The following is a 16,206-nucleotide window of genomic DNA, read 5'->3' as shown; positions in this document are numbered from 1 at the left end:
AACTATTATTCATTTGAAGTTGCATTCAGAATCTAACTTCTCACCACATCTGCTCTCTGATTCTCGTCCTTGACCCCTTCTCTGGGTCATTGGGCAGTGTGGCACTGTTGTCTATCTCATTATCTTATCCTTCCACAAGCTGTGCTGGACCTTATGCTACTTCCTCCTCATCCTCAGCATGAAATTGAGCACTACAGATGAGCCAAGGTCAGATGCATCTCACTGTCCATTCTACTGCATCTCAGCCTGGTGGGCATAATGGCTTTTCCTCAAAGGAGCCAAAACTCTCTTCTATTCTCTTAGATCTCTTTTCTGCTTCTCTCTAGTAGATGTGATTGACTTTTGTGATCACTTAGAAATTTGATTCATGTCACTTCTTCAATGACATCTAAAGTGATTGCCTTATATTAATTAGTACTTTTTTCCCTATTTCAACTTTCAAAGCTTTATGTTTTTCCAAGTTCTTCATACAAGTATTACTCTTCATGTAAACTACTTTTTAAAAATTTTAATAGAATCGGTGATCTATAAAACCAGAAAATATGTTTTTTTTTTAATCCACAGATGTATTATGAGCATCTCATACATAACTGAGAGGTCAAAAACTGAATGAAAGAAATAATAAGAGAGAATATTTGGTGGTATTTGTGAAAATACATTATATACAGTCATAGTAATAAAATATTTAATCTAATTAAAGTAGATAAATAATTTTCTATTATCTGGATGTTTTTTATTTAAACAGCCAGTGTTTAACATGCTTCTATCTTGGGCAACACTTAAATTTTCAATATCCTTTCACAGTATGTCAGTCACGGTTCACACTAAGTCAACCCTTTACTTTTCAGGTCATAAAAAGGAAAATACAGTGTGCGTGTGCTTAGACTTTTAGTGCTGTAATTTGTTTCATTGAACAAATTATTCAGAAATGGGTAGTTGATTCAGAGGTGAAGACATTCACTTCTACATTCCAAATAGCTTTACATGGTGGTCAGACAAAAATTAAAGTGACTAGGTCTTGTCACTCGAAGAAAAGCTGTAGTAAAGAATACCAGTAACTCAGAACACCATTTTGGATAAAAGGAAAGGTTCAGCAGAGAAAGTCTCACAATTGTGTGCAAATTGTGATATGTGATATGTTTCCTCAGCACCTGATTACTGCAGTGTTGGTGTAGGGTTCTTGGTACAGTGTTTTTGTCAATGACATTGACAGGTCATTTTGGAGAATGGATTTGCTTCTAAATATGTATGCACATACAAACACATACATATACAGGTACACACACATACATACACACATATACATATGCATATACACTGACTTGCACACCTTTACATACATGCACATATACATACTTAGACATAAATGCATACACATACAAGATAAAAACACAAAACATGCATATTCCCACATACACATATATTTACACATATATACAAACATAAATATATGCAATACATATACACATGTACACATACATGAATGCACATGCAAACATAAACACACATATACTCATGCAAATACTGTTTGATGTTATTGTGATTTTTTTCTTAACATTCACAGTGTGTACTCTTACTAAGTTTGTAAGCTTTATGCACTGAGTTTATTAGTTTTATAAATATATTGCTTCTATTGTCTCAGTAGTATCATCCCAGAATAATTCCTTATCTGTATATTTCCCATCATTTTCTTAATCAAATTATATTGTATTAAATGTTAGTGTTTCTACATGGAATCTAGCATCTCATCCACAGGAACACACCTTTACACACCGTAGCTTTCCTTGCAGTCTATGATCTCAAGTCACTCTTTTACCAAAAGAAAATCTATATCTGTGCTGATAAGATTTGTACACTCACAAATTAAGGTCTTCTTAAAAACAACACTATCTGAACCAATGAACAAGTTTAGCAAGACAATGAGTGCTGGATCAATATACAAAACTAGATTATATTTCTGTGAGTTCACAATGAATAATTGAAAAATGAAATTAAGGCAAAGCAGACTAATGGTCAGAAAAGTCAATTATCTCACACAAGTCCATTTATTCATTAATCATTTCAAAGCTATGGTTAAGAGTTTATTTCCTTATCTCTAATGACCTTTCAATACTTTTCATCATCATATCTGGAGAGAAGAGTAAAATAATACATGTTCTAAAAACAGGCCACTTACTGATAGATGTTTCATTACCATTTTCTTTTAAATATAACTATTAGTTAATAATAGAAAAAATAATTTTTCACTTAATGAAGCCTCATTCAAATGAAGTAATAGTGCATGCTTTTTTGTTTTGCTTTATGAATAAATGTAAACTACACCTGAATCGTTTCCAAATGTGTGGTCAAAAGATGGTCCTGTGAAGAGAGGAAACTGTGGCCCCCGAATTCTTGCCCACTCGTTATCGTCATCAAGATCCTGGACCCAGAAGCAAAAGCCATCTTCAAAAGTACAGTTGATTTTCGCATCATCTGTGAATTCAAAAACCTCTCAACTTTAATATTTGACATGAACAACTATAATAAATTATATAGAAAATAATCAAACTTCATATAATATTTTGATTGCTTACTTGCTGGGCATCAAGGCATTCTTTTGTTTTAATCTTAACTGTAAATAGTTTTATTTATTTTAAAATTTATTTTATTTAAGTTAAAATACATATTTTTTCAACCATGACAAATTATTATGTTTCTTACAGTATTGGGCTTTAAAAAACTTCTATTGTTTATTTTTTCCATGTTGATTCCACTATTTACCCACATATCTCTCCTTACAACTAAATTCAGTACTTTAATCAAATCGACTTCATGTTGATTTTTTCAGAATTAGTTTATGCTAATCTACTTTCACTTGTAATGTTTACTGAATATTAAAAACTAGTTTAATTGTTAGATGGATTTATGAATTTCTGAAGCTAGTCAGTTGATTCCTATGAAGAATATAAACTACTTTTAATATTATTTGTTTCTAACTATTATGTAAAGAGAGAATTAGTTAGGAAAGAACTCACATAGTGAAAACTTTAGGTTCTGCTGATGTTAAAAATACTACAGCATCAGGGGAGTTAAAGGCTGACCAGTAGAAAGCACTTACTGCTAAGGTCGTTGCTGTTAAAGGTGCCGTAGGTCGCATTAAAGCCAATGTAATCACTTTCATCAGATTCTACCAGAAAGGCGACTGTAACTAGGTTGGAGAAAATTCGAACTGTTCCAGGATCAGTTTCCACAAAAGAGGCTATGAAAGAAAATGTTTACAAATGAGTATAATCATAATTTGTATCTATTCATAAAAGGAAAAGATGAATTGCTTTACCAAGTCGGATTCCCTGAAAGTTACAAGTTGAGAAGTTATAGGGATAAAGGTTAACTTTGAGACCCATACCACAGCAATGAGAGCAAGAACAGAGTCATCATAGTGATGTAAACAGTGCATAATTTTGGTTTACTTACCCATACTGCAGTGGAAACTCAAGTAATAGTAGATGCTGTGGGCAATGGTCTGTAGCCTGTCACTTGTATTTTAGAGAAACATGCTGATTGGTCTGTGGCCAGGCAGGAAGTAGAGGTGGGGCAACAAGAATCTGGGAAGAGGGAAGTTTCAGTCTGCAGTTGTCACCCAGGGACAGAGGAAGTCAGACACAGAGCAAGCAAGATGTGATTTCCCTCCCTGAAAAAGGTACCAAGCCATGTGGCTAACACAGACAAGAATTATGGGCCAATATAAGTTATTAGTTAATAAGAAGCCTGAGCTAATAGGACAATCAGTTTATAAGAAATGTAGACCTCTGTGTGTATTTTGGGGGACTAAATGGATGTGGAACTTGGTGGGACAGAAAACGTCAGGCAACAAGTAGATAATATAAGAACTGCTACTATGGAATTTATATTGACTATATTATTGCTCTGCCTTAACTGTGCCACCTATAGAATATTTTTCCACTTTTGATTCTCAAAGATCGGGGCTGGAGAGATGGCTAAATGGTTAAGAGCATTGCTTGTTCTTCCAAAGGTCTCAAAGATCGATATGCTTATGGTATTAATCATATCATTTATAACATACAACTTATAAAATTATCATTACATGAAATGGTTTCACTACAATATGTGGCTTACCATGTCTATCATCAAAGAGAATAATATCACTTTTAGGAGGATCTGAATTAGGTTTAATGGAGGATAGTCCACATATTTAAATGTGTGATATTCAGGTACACAAAAGCACATATTTTAGATGGGCAATCTGGAATCTGTATCAAATTTTGGTATTTGAAAAATGTCAAACTTTAGATGGAGATCCCATCATTGCTATTTATTTTATTTTAAAGAAATACATCATGAAATATTGAAAAATACGTACTTCTGTTCAAATTAGGAAAACTTCAAATTAGATGGCAAGTTCAACAAAACTCCATGGAAGTATCATGCTCAAGCACTAAGCTTTGCATTAATGTCCCAACCATAATGTGTCTTTAATTCATATTTTCTTCATGGAGACTTTTGTTGGCCATTTGACCTAGCAGTCTCTTTGACTAATAACTAGCATGATTCTCATACTGAAAATCTCATACAGTCACTTAGGAGATGTTAATATTCTAGAAGCTTTGCTTTAAGATGATCTGCCATCACCCCCAGCCATGATGTACATTGAAATTTTTATACACAGTAGCTTCTGGGTGGATCAAATTAGTGTGAAGATAGCATAGCATAGTGTCAGTGTATTGATCCCATATTTGCAAATGTTAAGGATCTGGTGCAGACAATTCAAGAATTGAGTTATGAAGTTCATTAACCTGCTTTTGGTATACATGCAATCCTCTGGAAAAAGTGTAAACTGTTTAACTATAGAGATTTCAAGAAGCATTAATTATATTGGAAAACTCTTTTGACCCCAAATGGAATAAGAACCACTTTGTCAGATGGTATGCTACACATCAAAGAGGGTACCATAAGGCTAAGATTTTAAGACTTCGGATCTGTAGACAGCGTTGACTTCTGCTACACTGTGTCCCACTCGGTTTTTTTCTGTCCCCCTTTAATCTGATGTAATGCATGACTTTATGTGAGACATTCTTCTAAGGGATAAATAAGTGGTTTCCATGTGGAAAAGTGGTTACTGCCTAGTAAATGCTCAATGCCTGACATTTATTTTTTACCTCAACAATTAGATTTTTAAGTCCCCAAAGGCAAAGGTTATGATTTAATTTTCATGTGCCTCTGTTGTGTGAACAGAACATGAGCACATATATTTTATTTTATGATTGAGCACATGTATTAAAATAGAAATAAACAGAGTTATTTAATATTCCGAATATATGTAAAGATTTTTGGAGAGAACATTGTATATTAAAAGTTGGATTTTCCTTAATATTACATTACAACTGATAGTATACATTCATGAATATCTTTTTTAAAATTTGTATTAAAATTTTAAATTTCATGAAAATTTCTAATTTTTTTAAACTTGTATCGATATGAACTTACTTAAGATTGTGTAGTTATTATAGATCAAATAATCATTTATTTTCAAACAGCAGTAATGCTGACAGATAATTTTATTGAAAGAGAATGCAGAGAAACACGATAAAAATGCAAGGAGCTTAGAAAGACACCAAAAAGAGAGAGATGGCAGATTTTCTATAGATTTAATTTTAACAGATGTTGTAAAAGATATTCACTATCTTTTATTTAATCAAGAAAAATGCTGGCATTATGAGAACATCAGTTTATGAGGGAGAAGACTTCAAGATGCTCACCATGTAGCCTTGAGTACCAACTGTGAATTCAGTGTGAGGCCATGTGTTGATGATTTGGAGAAGTAACTAGATGCCTCATTAGAAAGATACATATAGGTTAATATGAAAATAACTGTGGGATTATTTGCTTGTTAAATATGTGATGGAAGTATTCAGGAAGGTATTCTCAATTTTTCCCAGGCAGTCTGATAAGCGGAGTTTTATGAGTTGTGAGCTGAGGCAATTCTTTAAATTAATGACATACTTCTTCATATAAATTATTACTATCAACAAAAATGAGTCAATGAGTACTTTTGAGTGTAGAAAAAGTGAGTCAATAAATGTATAAATCTTATTAAAGCTGCTTTATTTTAAATATACTTGCATGTACTTTACTTAGTTTTATATTTGCTATATATTTTTTATAGTATAACATATCATTTCAGGAAACTATACAGTGTTGGTTGTAACTCCTTAGTTATACCTGTGCAGACTCTACACTGTAGTGACATTTCAATTGTATTTTAACAAATAAAGCTTGCATAGGGACTGGGAAAGTAAAACAGCCACATTGGTCAGCCTTACAGACCAGGCAGCAATAACACACACCTTTAATCCCAGTATCTACACTAGATTGTCAAAGAAACCGGGTGGTTCATGACTTTAATCCCAGTGGTATTCCTTTAATCCCAGTTCTAGGGAGGATTATAAAATGGAAGAAAACAGCTCTCAGTCACAGTCTCATTCTGAGATTTCTGGAGGCAAGTCACCATTTTTGGTCTGAGTTTGAGGTAAAAGCCAGTGACAGGCTGCCTTGCTTTTCTGAGCTTCAAGTAGAACCGCAGTTTCTCTGTCTGAGCTTTTTTTTTAATAGTACTTCACTACACGATGGCAAGCTACCATATTCAGCATGCAGTGTGAGCTGTCCTGTCTTATGGGAGCAGAATTTACTAAGCATTTGGAATTTCAAACATGATACTCAAAAACATTTTTTCAGGACATGGAATTTAGACATCAGTTTTCATGTGCTCATTCAGGCTATTTTTATTACATGTTTTTAAGGTGGCAAAGCATTTCTGACAATGTCTGGTGAAACAGAACTATTGTCCCAGATGCCCAGCTACTTGAGTGAAGAAGGCAGGCTTGTAAACCCAAGCCATTCTGGCAGTGGGGGAAACTAGCCCAGGAAAAGTTGTGAGACCATGTTTCAAAACTAAAGACAACAAAATTGAGGATGTAGTTCAAACAGAGCCTTTTCCCCAGCCTATAACAAAGCTCTAGCCTCACCCTAACACCTCAGAAATTACAGATTATTGTTTTTGTGTGTGAAATGGAAAGGAGTCCACTTGGTCACAGTCCATGCCTTTAATTCTCAACACTGATACTTATTAAAATCATTAAAGTAAGATCATGCTTTCATGAAAGTACCTAAAGAACAAGATTTTGTCCTAACTGCTTGGCAATCTATATAAAAGTATTATCTAAAAGTTATTGATTGACAAATGCTTCTGAAATTTATCTATATTGACTACCTTAATAAAGTATATAACAATTGTTTTGTGACACTACATAATTTTGTTTCCTTATAATTTCTTTAGATAATTTCCCCAGATTTATGAAAGAAATATATACATTTTCCATTATGACAAAATAAAAACAAAGTTTCTGCTATATATTCTGAATTAAAATTCAATGATGATTATCTGGTGAAGATCTTAAACAAAGGAACATATAAAAATCAGTTTTGAAAACATGTGCTTGTAAATTAAAACAAAGTTATTATCTGCCTTTTAATAAAAATAAATTGCAAATTCAGCTAACATTCATGATTATATAGTATGTTATTACAGTATAAGAATACAAACCTCTTAGTCAAGCTTAAATAAAGAAATCCCTTGATTTTATAATTCAATCCACATACTAAATATTAGACATCATAATCATTATTTAAGAGTGAGTGCTTTAATTTTAAATGACTATTTTTCACTTTCTCTTGTTAAGATTGACATATTTATATTTTTAGTTTGAAACATTTATGTACAATCTTTAACTTACTATTATTTAAATGAACTTTTATAAATGCATTCTTTTTATGAATATTAACTTCATATAACAATGTTATGATAATTACTTTTGTGTTATGACATCCACATGTCTAATTATCTTAATGTTTGTTTATTGTTTAACTGCAAAGCTAAATATATGAAAATACATTAAATAAAACCTAGGTATTTTAAGAGTAATGGAGCAGGAAACATTCATATCTATAGGAAAATGAGATTTTATAATCAGTATAGTTTTTATGCTTCATATTAATTGGGAGGCATTTAGTGAGATGACTGAAAGTGTCAGGGACGATTCTAATTAGCATCTGTGGATGTTGGCATCTACATCTAATACACATTGATGATGTATTTGATTTGGTGATACTTATTTGACCCATAGTATTTATCTATGTGCATTATATCTGTCTTTATTTTAAGGAACTACAGTTTTTGTTGCATGCCCATTCACCAATGGATGAGGAGCGGGTGTGCGGTGTAAAAGGGAGGTGGGTAAGCAACAGGAAGAGAGGAGGGAGTTGAAACTGTGGTTGGTATGTAAAATAAATAAATAATAAAAACAAAACAAAACAAAAAACCTCCTAGGGGAGGCAGAGGCAGGTGGATCTCTGTGAGTTTGAGGCCAGCCTGGTCTACAGAGTGAGTTCCATAATAGCCAGGGCTGTTACACAGAGAAATTCTTTCTCAAAAAACAGAGAGAGAGAAAGAAAGGACTTGTAGTTTAAAGCTACAGAAACATCATCTGACTGTTCTATCAGTTTAAGTGAATGTGACCATATGATCTCATGCGTTGGAGGCATCCTCATTGCTTCACTTAGACTGATAGAGCACAACACATAACTCCTCTATATTTAACTGAAGAAAGTCTTGTGTTGACTTCTGCCTCTAACATTCTCTTTCTGAATTTAATTTGCTTCCTTTTATCTCACTTTTCTCTTCTGAAATATGTATTTTGCAGTCATATTGGCAACATTAAATTAGAAAGTTTACACAGATTATCAAGTACAATATCCAATCAATAATATGCAATAAAAATATGCATCTTTGACATATGCTTAAATATTTATCATTAACAAATAAATCAAACCCGTCTAACTAGATCAGGATCATGTTTCATCATTCATACAATTCAAAGGTGAAATTATTAATCTTTAATATGGAGAATTATTTGAAACTTATTTTCTCAACTTCCCCATACTTGTAAGGAAAGCCGATTAATTTGTGTTTTATCCACATTGTCTTCTTCATCCTATTTAAGTTCCTGGACCCACCCTCCCCTGATTTCATTGTCTGTGATGATTAGGCTGTGTCATTTTGGCCAATTGGAATGAAGTTCATTGATGTGGGAGTCCCCTCTCTGTGTTGTTTGTATTGGTTAATGAATAAAAAAAAAAAACTGCTTTGGCCTGATAGGGCAGAACTTAGGTAGGCAGAGAAGACAGAACCGAATTCTGGAAGCAAAAAAGCAGAGTCAGAGAGACACCATGGATCTGCTGGAGACAGAGGCTGGGAATTTTACCTGGTAAGCCTCTGCCATGTGGCGATACAAAGATTAATAGAAATTGGTTAAATTAAGATGTAAGAAATAGCCAATAAGAAACTAGAGCTAATGCACCAAGCAGTGATTTAATTAATACAGTTTCTGTGTGATTATTATGGGGATAAGCTAGCCAGGTAGTTGGGACGAACAAACAGCCACTCCTTACAACAGTTCATGGATCTGGATTGATTCCTGAGTTTTCTCACCTCCATCACTGTCCATGCATTGATGATAAACTGTTCTATGTAGTGCTTTGAAAACAAGGTATTGCAATCTTAAGGTTTTTTGGTTTTAATAAATGGAGTCAACATTTAAACAATGAATGACGCTTGATTTAAAAAAAAAAACATTAATTTCACATGATTTTAAAACACTAGTTTTACGGCCAAAAGTCAACATACAGTACTCATTTCCTATTTTGACAGTGATAGCCATTTTTACTTTACAGACTTAAGGGGCAACTTAATATTCTGATCAAAATTCAAAGAGAAACATGACCACTGTCAAGGCTTCCCATTTATTTTCATTGTTATAATCAACTATACGCTTGTTTTAACTTACCTCTTAAAATTTTGCTGGGTCCTATGCCTTCATAAATATCTAACACATCAGTATAATGTGCAATAAAAGATCCAAAGCTGATCTGAATGGAAAGTCCTTGGTTTACACTAAATTAAGAGAAAAGAAAAAAAAAGTTCTTAAGCTATGATAAATTTCAACGCATTCTACAGTTTGATTGGGTTTTCCATCTTGTGACAAGCATATGGAGTAAGCTATCCTGCAAACACAGTACAGTTCTGTAACTACACATATTTAGGACCTTGTCATCTAACACAATTGAAATTCTGCATTCAGTAAACAGAATCTTTACAATGCTCTGTCCCTATAGTCTCAGTAACATTAATCTACTTCCTTCTATGAATTTAGCACTGTTAAGTACTACACTTAATTGAAATTTTGTAGGATTTGTCTTTCGTGTATTCTGGCTTAATTCATTTAATGGTCTCAAGTTTCTATCATAAAACATGGATAAGAAACTCTTCCTTTTTTATGGCTGAATAAAGATGTTCCACAATATGTATATTCCACATTCCCCTTTCCACTTTATCTAACCTTAACAATATTAGTGAAATACTAATCATATGCTTGCTGTCTTGTTTACCAGAAATTTTGTGACTCTAAGTCATATTCATTGGATCACATTTGTATTCTATAATATTTTTATACACTATATTATACTTATGGGTTGAATGATATCAATGTAACTTTTAGTGGTAGTTTCTTCGGTGGCAGAGAAGTCAGACGGAGGCTACTGCCTGCTGCTCCTCAGAACAGGCATGCAGGATGGAATCACGCCAGGGAAAGCAAGAAGCTAGAGTCTTGTGGGAGCTCCTCCCACTCCTTCAGCCAATAGCCGCTGAGATACCAGCCCATTGGGGTGTGGTCTCTCTCCCTTTAAAAAAAGCGGCCACTTCCCTCCTCTCTCTCTGGCTTCCAGCTCTGCTTCCAACGACTAGGCTCCCTTCCTGGTTGCGCAGAGGGCTGTTGTCTGGGACTGTGATCTGTAAGTTTTTCTCCCTTAAATTAATAACCATTCTATTTTAATCATCATTCCAAACTGGTGGGGGATTGTTTGTGACTTACGCCTCCACTAGATGTGAAAACACAAGACCAATCTTTGATGTCCACATTACATGACATTGGTCAGGTGTTAAAACATTATAGAACTTTGGCCAGGTGCTAAATATAGCTATTAATTTTAGGGTGGGCAAATTCAGTGTTCTAAATAGCTTAATGATATCTTAAATACTTTCTCTTGAATTAATCAATCCTCTATACTTGTATAAAACTCATTGCATTTACCAATATTTTGATCCTGGGGTGGGGCATATAATAACTAGTTTCAAAACAGAAAAATTAATTTTTAAATTGACTAATTAGATTAAGACTCATCATGATGACAAATTTGTTTTGCAGTAGTTGTTTAGATCCCAGTGAGCTGCTGCTATTTCTTAGACAAAGCGTTTATTGATACAGAGTAATTTTAAGGTTAAGGTTTAAAGAGGAACTTCAAAGTAATCTATAGGTTGGTAGTAAATAAAAGCTATAATTATTTTAAACATACTGTAGGAAGGGGGATATTATGTTGGGAGATTTTCAGACTGAAGATCAGGACATAGAAAATAGTGTCTTACCTGATGATCCAGCGGCAAACAACACCTGAACTGTCTGACCCTGGGTAATGATCAGCTTGGAAAGATCCAGAATTTTCCGTCAACAAAAACCTTCCATCACAAGCTGTGGCTGTGTGAACATGTCAGGTAATATTAGATATAAGCAGTCTTAAAATAGGAGGGGTTAATTAATTCTCCCGAGGTTTCTTGGTTCATAAATAATATTCATAGCATGCCCCCTTTTCTGGAGGCTTCTATCTGCAATTACCATGACAGTGTACATTAAACAGCAAAATTAAATTAGAAATTTCCATCTTTTGCAATGTTCTTAAACAGTACTACAGGCCATTTTAGAAGCATCAGGAAAACAGAAAAGGAATGAAATAAAAATAGGAGAACACAGAACATTTCAAATATCTGTAATAACCATTTACTATGCTGGTGAATTTACTCATCCTCCAGATTTATTTCTGACGTATCTCTAGAGAAAGGGAGTCAACAGTGTCATGCTTTATAACTTGATTTACAATTTTCTAAAGGGTTGAGATTATTCTGTGTTTGGTGGATCTTATTGCAAAGCCTTCAGGGACAAAAGACTTTTCTGTACTTCCTCAGATGTCTGTACTTGCATTAATGTGGAGTCATGATACCGAGTTACATAATCAGCTATTCTACAACTAAATTGTGTTTGTTCCCAAATGTCCCCTTGCCTGTGAACTGTTTATGAAAGAGCTAAGTAAGAGAGGGTGACAGGGCAGAAAACTGCCATCCTTAATGCCTAGGGAAGTATCTGTGCCTGCTTTAGGAGGATCATTGTCATCTTAAGTTGCTAGAATTTTTGTATCACAGTGTCTTGTCTGTCCAAAAGAATATGACCAATTTGTTTGTCTAGTTTTCTATGAATCTTCACATTTTATTTCCAGTAAATAATCTTTATTTTAGTTTGAAGTAATTGGACCTTGTCAGTCCTGAATATAAACAAAAGTGTAGACTATCCCTGAAAGCATTTAAATTACAATAGTATTAAACTCTTTACAATAACAATGCTTAGAATGTCAAAAATCCTGTCAAGATGGACGATTTGGAGGGTAGCTTTGGGTATCCCTTTGACGATGTGTATGAAAAAAGGCAACTTTACATATCTGGCAGTGAAGCAAGACAGGTTCTCAGGATTAATAAGAATTAAAAATATATCTCAAACATGAATGAGTATAATGTTTAGATCGTAATTCTGTGACCTGCTGAGAGTCTCCCGATTTTCTAGAGCGTTAGAACAAATGCTGAGGGGTAACAAGTGAATCTGCAAATGACAGCAGCCATCCTGCTAGCCATCAGACACTCTTCCTGAATTCACCAAGCAGTCCTGATGACATGCACTTGGGGCCGACCACAAGCTCACTCTGCTGGCCCAGTATTTACCGATTCCATTGGTCTTAAGTCATTGAGTTGTCCAAGATACCAGAATTAATCCTGATCTTTGCAGACACACCAAAAGGTATCAAATGCTCACATTCGAACATGCAAACTACAAGTACACTTGCCAACTTAGGAACAGTGCTGCACCTTGACCTAAGAGCTCTTGAGTCAGCATCATTTCTCCACAGAGGTCAGCTAAAAAGCAAACTTTCTTGCTGATGCAATGCTAATCAGAAGAGAAACACAATTTAAAGCAATCTTACTTTAGCTATAGTCAGCGATAAGTTGTACAAACCTAAATAACCAAAGACTAAATACAGAAACTCGGTACGGAAGCAATCATTAATATGACTCTATTAATAACACAAACTAGAATTAGAGCGCACAGCTGGGGTAAAACCAATAAATAGGGAGAGATCAAAGGTCAGTGTCTTACAGAGAGAATTCTTAAATTAGCTTATAAACTTTTCTCTGAGTATGGATTGATGTACAAGGGCTTTGAGATGGCATCCTGCTGCTAAACATTGGAGTTGGTGCTGAAGGGTTGTCTGCGGCTTGGGGGCTCACTACCTCCACTGATTAAAATGAATAAGATCACCTGTGCTCTGAAACACCTGCTGCCTGAAGAGCGTTCTTTAGATTGATTTTTCTGCTACCTTGGCTAAACAATGATTTGAAACTATTTTTCAGAAATAGATACAATGCTAACTTTATAATACATATAAAGGAATGGAGACAATAAGCACACAAAAACTTGAGAATCCTAGGAAAGCTGGGTGACCTTAAGGTTTAATAAATATAAAGCCACCGTATACTGAAAAAATATCATGCAGATATTTTAAAGCAACTGTGTTTAAAGCAAAGGTAGATGTTTAGTTTGGATGCTGAGATTCATCTTGTGACTCAGAAAAAATAATATATTACTTTAAGACTCATTTAGAGACAATCTATCATCCTTACATTATTAGTCTTATGATTAATTTTTGATATGAATTGTTATCAACTAATTTTGAAAATGATGGACTCAATGATGTTAAAGTCCAAACGACAAGTGAGACATATTTTTAAACTATTTGATTTGATTTGTGTAATGTTGTTACATCATTTCCTATCTTCAGTACATAGGTTTAAAGCTACGTGTCTAGCTGATACGGATTGATGTTTTTGAAACAGAAATCAGCATCACCTTTGCTTCCTCTTGATGGTACATTTGGATCATATTCGTTTTAAAAAGGTTTTGGGAAATCCAAGGGAGAAAAACACAGTTTATAGATCACCATCTTCCTTTTTAAGTAGCTTATGTATATAAAATAGAAAATTTCCATAGTCTGCACTTTCTTCCAGTTCATGCCAGCTGCACATTGAAGTATGTAGTTCTGCTCTGTATGTTTGAAATTTATACAACAGCACTTGTATTGAAATTTTTGAGTGGGAGAATCTCAAGTGTAGTTACTTTTTGTTGAATTGTTACTGTGAAACAGACCCAATGCCTGTCTTATGAAGTATGGACCTAGTAGATGGGTAGTTTTCCAAATTTAGTTCCTCACTCAAATCTTCACCTTGAGTTAATGCCAAGGAATATGAGAATGCAATGGTAACAGACAAGGAGACTGCATCCTCACAACACCCTACGAGCTGTGCACACCAACCCCTTTACAAGCTTTGTAAGGTTGACTAGTACTACACCTCAGTCTGCAACCTTAGCACTAAGAAGCAATAGGCAGAAGCTTCATAATGTGTGCTCCAGGCCAGAGCCTTTCTCAAAAATCAGAAATAAATCAAAAGGTGATTATGGATCACACCAAAAATAGGCTTAATTCAGGCTTTTCTTTAAGTTTTCAAATTGAATTGTACTTTTAACTGCTTACAATCTGAACTTACATGATGTTAGGTTACAATGAAACTACATTATTGTATGTACAATGAATTTACATTGATAAGATTCTTCCTGGTAACCTTTTCTAAATGGAAGCAAACTGCAGTGAACTATAAATCAAAGAGAGATTCCATTTAGATTATCTAGATTAATGTTTGGTGTAGTGTTTGTGTTATTTAAGTGTTTATTAATGCAATTAAAATGAGAACAATTAGAATAAATTAGAAAATAGACTCACAAAACACCACTATATTAAGAAATCATTGTTATTGTTATTATTATTAATAACTGTATTATTTATAGAACTCAAGAAAAAAAGAAAAGCAATGAAGAAAAGGGAATGATGCTCACTGAGTTGATACTGTGAAGTAGGGGCAAGAGAAGTGACATTATATGATGATGAAAATATCTAGAAAATGTATTATATTATTAGTGCTTAATCTTAAGAACCATGGCAGCTCAAGACAAAGGGGAGATTAAAAACTGACACTCCCTCTCTACCTGAGTTATGTGTGTCTGATCACAATATTTTTTGCAGAGTTCTCAAATGGTATTGTGTACAATTAGTTACATCTAATATTATGCAAATAAGTTTAAAAATAACATATTTATTAGATTTTGCAACAAATCATGCATGTATATATTAGAGCAGATAATTTCTCCTTCTTTCAGAGTAAATGCATATGCAAAAGTGTGTGCATGTGTGTACATGTATATGCATACACATAAATGTATGTACATATGCGCATACATGAATTTTTGTGTAGTTTGTGTACATGCACACTTGTGTCTGTGTACAGTCATGGAGGAGAAAAAATGAAGAAGAGTAAAAGAAAATGGGAGGCCTTACCACACAGTTCTGTGTCTTCATCTGAACCATCTGGACAATTCACTTCTCCATCACAAAATAAATCAGTTGCTATACAGTTCCAAGTGTTAGCACAGGGTCGTGAACCAGGCTGGCACTCTACTGGGACACTGCCTAAAAGTACAGATTCACATTGTAAGTTTCTTGAATAATAAGTTTCAAATTGGCAGGATATATACAATGGCTGATATTTCTTGTGTGTTCTTTATTACGTTAATTTATAATGGATCAATGTAGTTCATTTTGTAAAAAGGAATATTTATTTCACTTGATGAATCATTAACAAAAATTCAATGTATTTTAAGTTCTATAAAAGGCGATGTTGATTGTGAGTGTTGATGCTGTTCATTCAATTTTTGTAAACTTTTAATTTAATCACTTAATACTTATGGTGATTCGAGTGAGAAGGCCACCATAAGTTCATATATTGGAATACTTGGTCTTCAGTGGATGGAACTCCTTGGGAAAGATTAGGAGTTGTGACCCTGTTGGAGAGGATGTCATAGGGGATTAGTTTTAATATTTCAAAAGCCA

At 34.0% G+C, this 16,206-nt stretch overlaps 1 protein-coding gene across 1 annotated transcript in view; it reads right to left on the bottom strand.

Moving 5' to 3' along the window:
• Tmprss15 (transmembrane serine protease 15) overlaps nucleotides 1-16,206 on the bottom strand; it is a 103,830-nt gene that overhangs the window by 65,560 nt on the left and 22,064 nt on the right. Inside the window, exons 6-10 of the mRNA XM_041678537.1 lie at nucleotides 15,655-15,786; nucleotides 11,534-11,642; nucleotides 9,900-10,006; nucleotides 3,098-3,238; nucleotides 2,323-2,472 (exon numbers count right to left, since the gene is read on the bottom strand). Coding sequence (XP_041534471.1) covers nucleotides 2,323-2,472; nucleotides 3,098-3,238; nucleotides 9,900-10,006; nucleotides 11,534-11,642; nucleotides 15,655-15,786 — 639 coding nt within the window. The remainder of the gene's footprint in view (nucleotides 1-2,322; nucleotides 2,473-3,097; nucleotides 3,239-9,899; nucleotides 10,007-11,533; nucleotides 11,643-15,654; nucleotides 15,787-16,206) is intronic.

Source organism: Microtus oregoni, unplaced genomic scaffold, assembly GCF_018167655.1.
Source record: "Microtus oregoni isolate MIOR12 unplaced genomic scaffold, Mior012 000030F_ref0000283, whole genome shotgun sequence".
NCBI lineage: Eukaryota > Metazoa > Chordata > Mammalia > Rodentia > Cricetidae > Microtus > Microtus oregoni.
The sequence above is the reverse complement of the archived record's forward strand: the minus strand, read 5'-3'. Positions and strand labels throughout refer to the sequence as shown.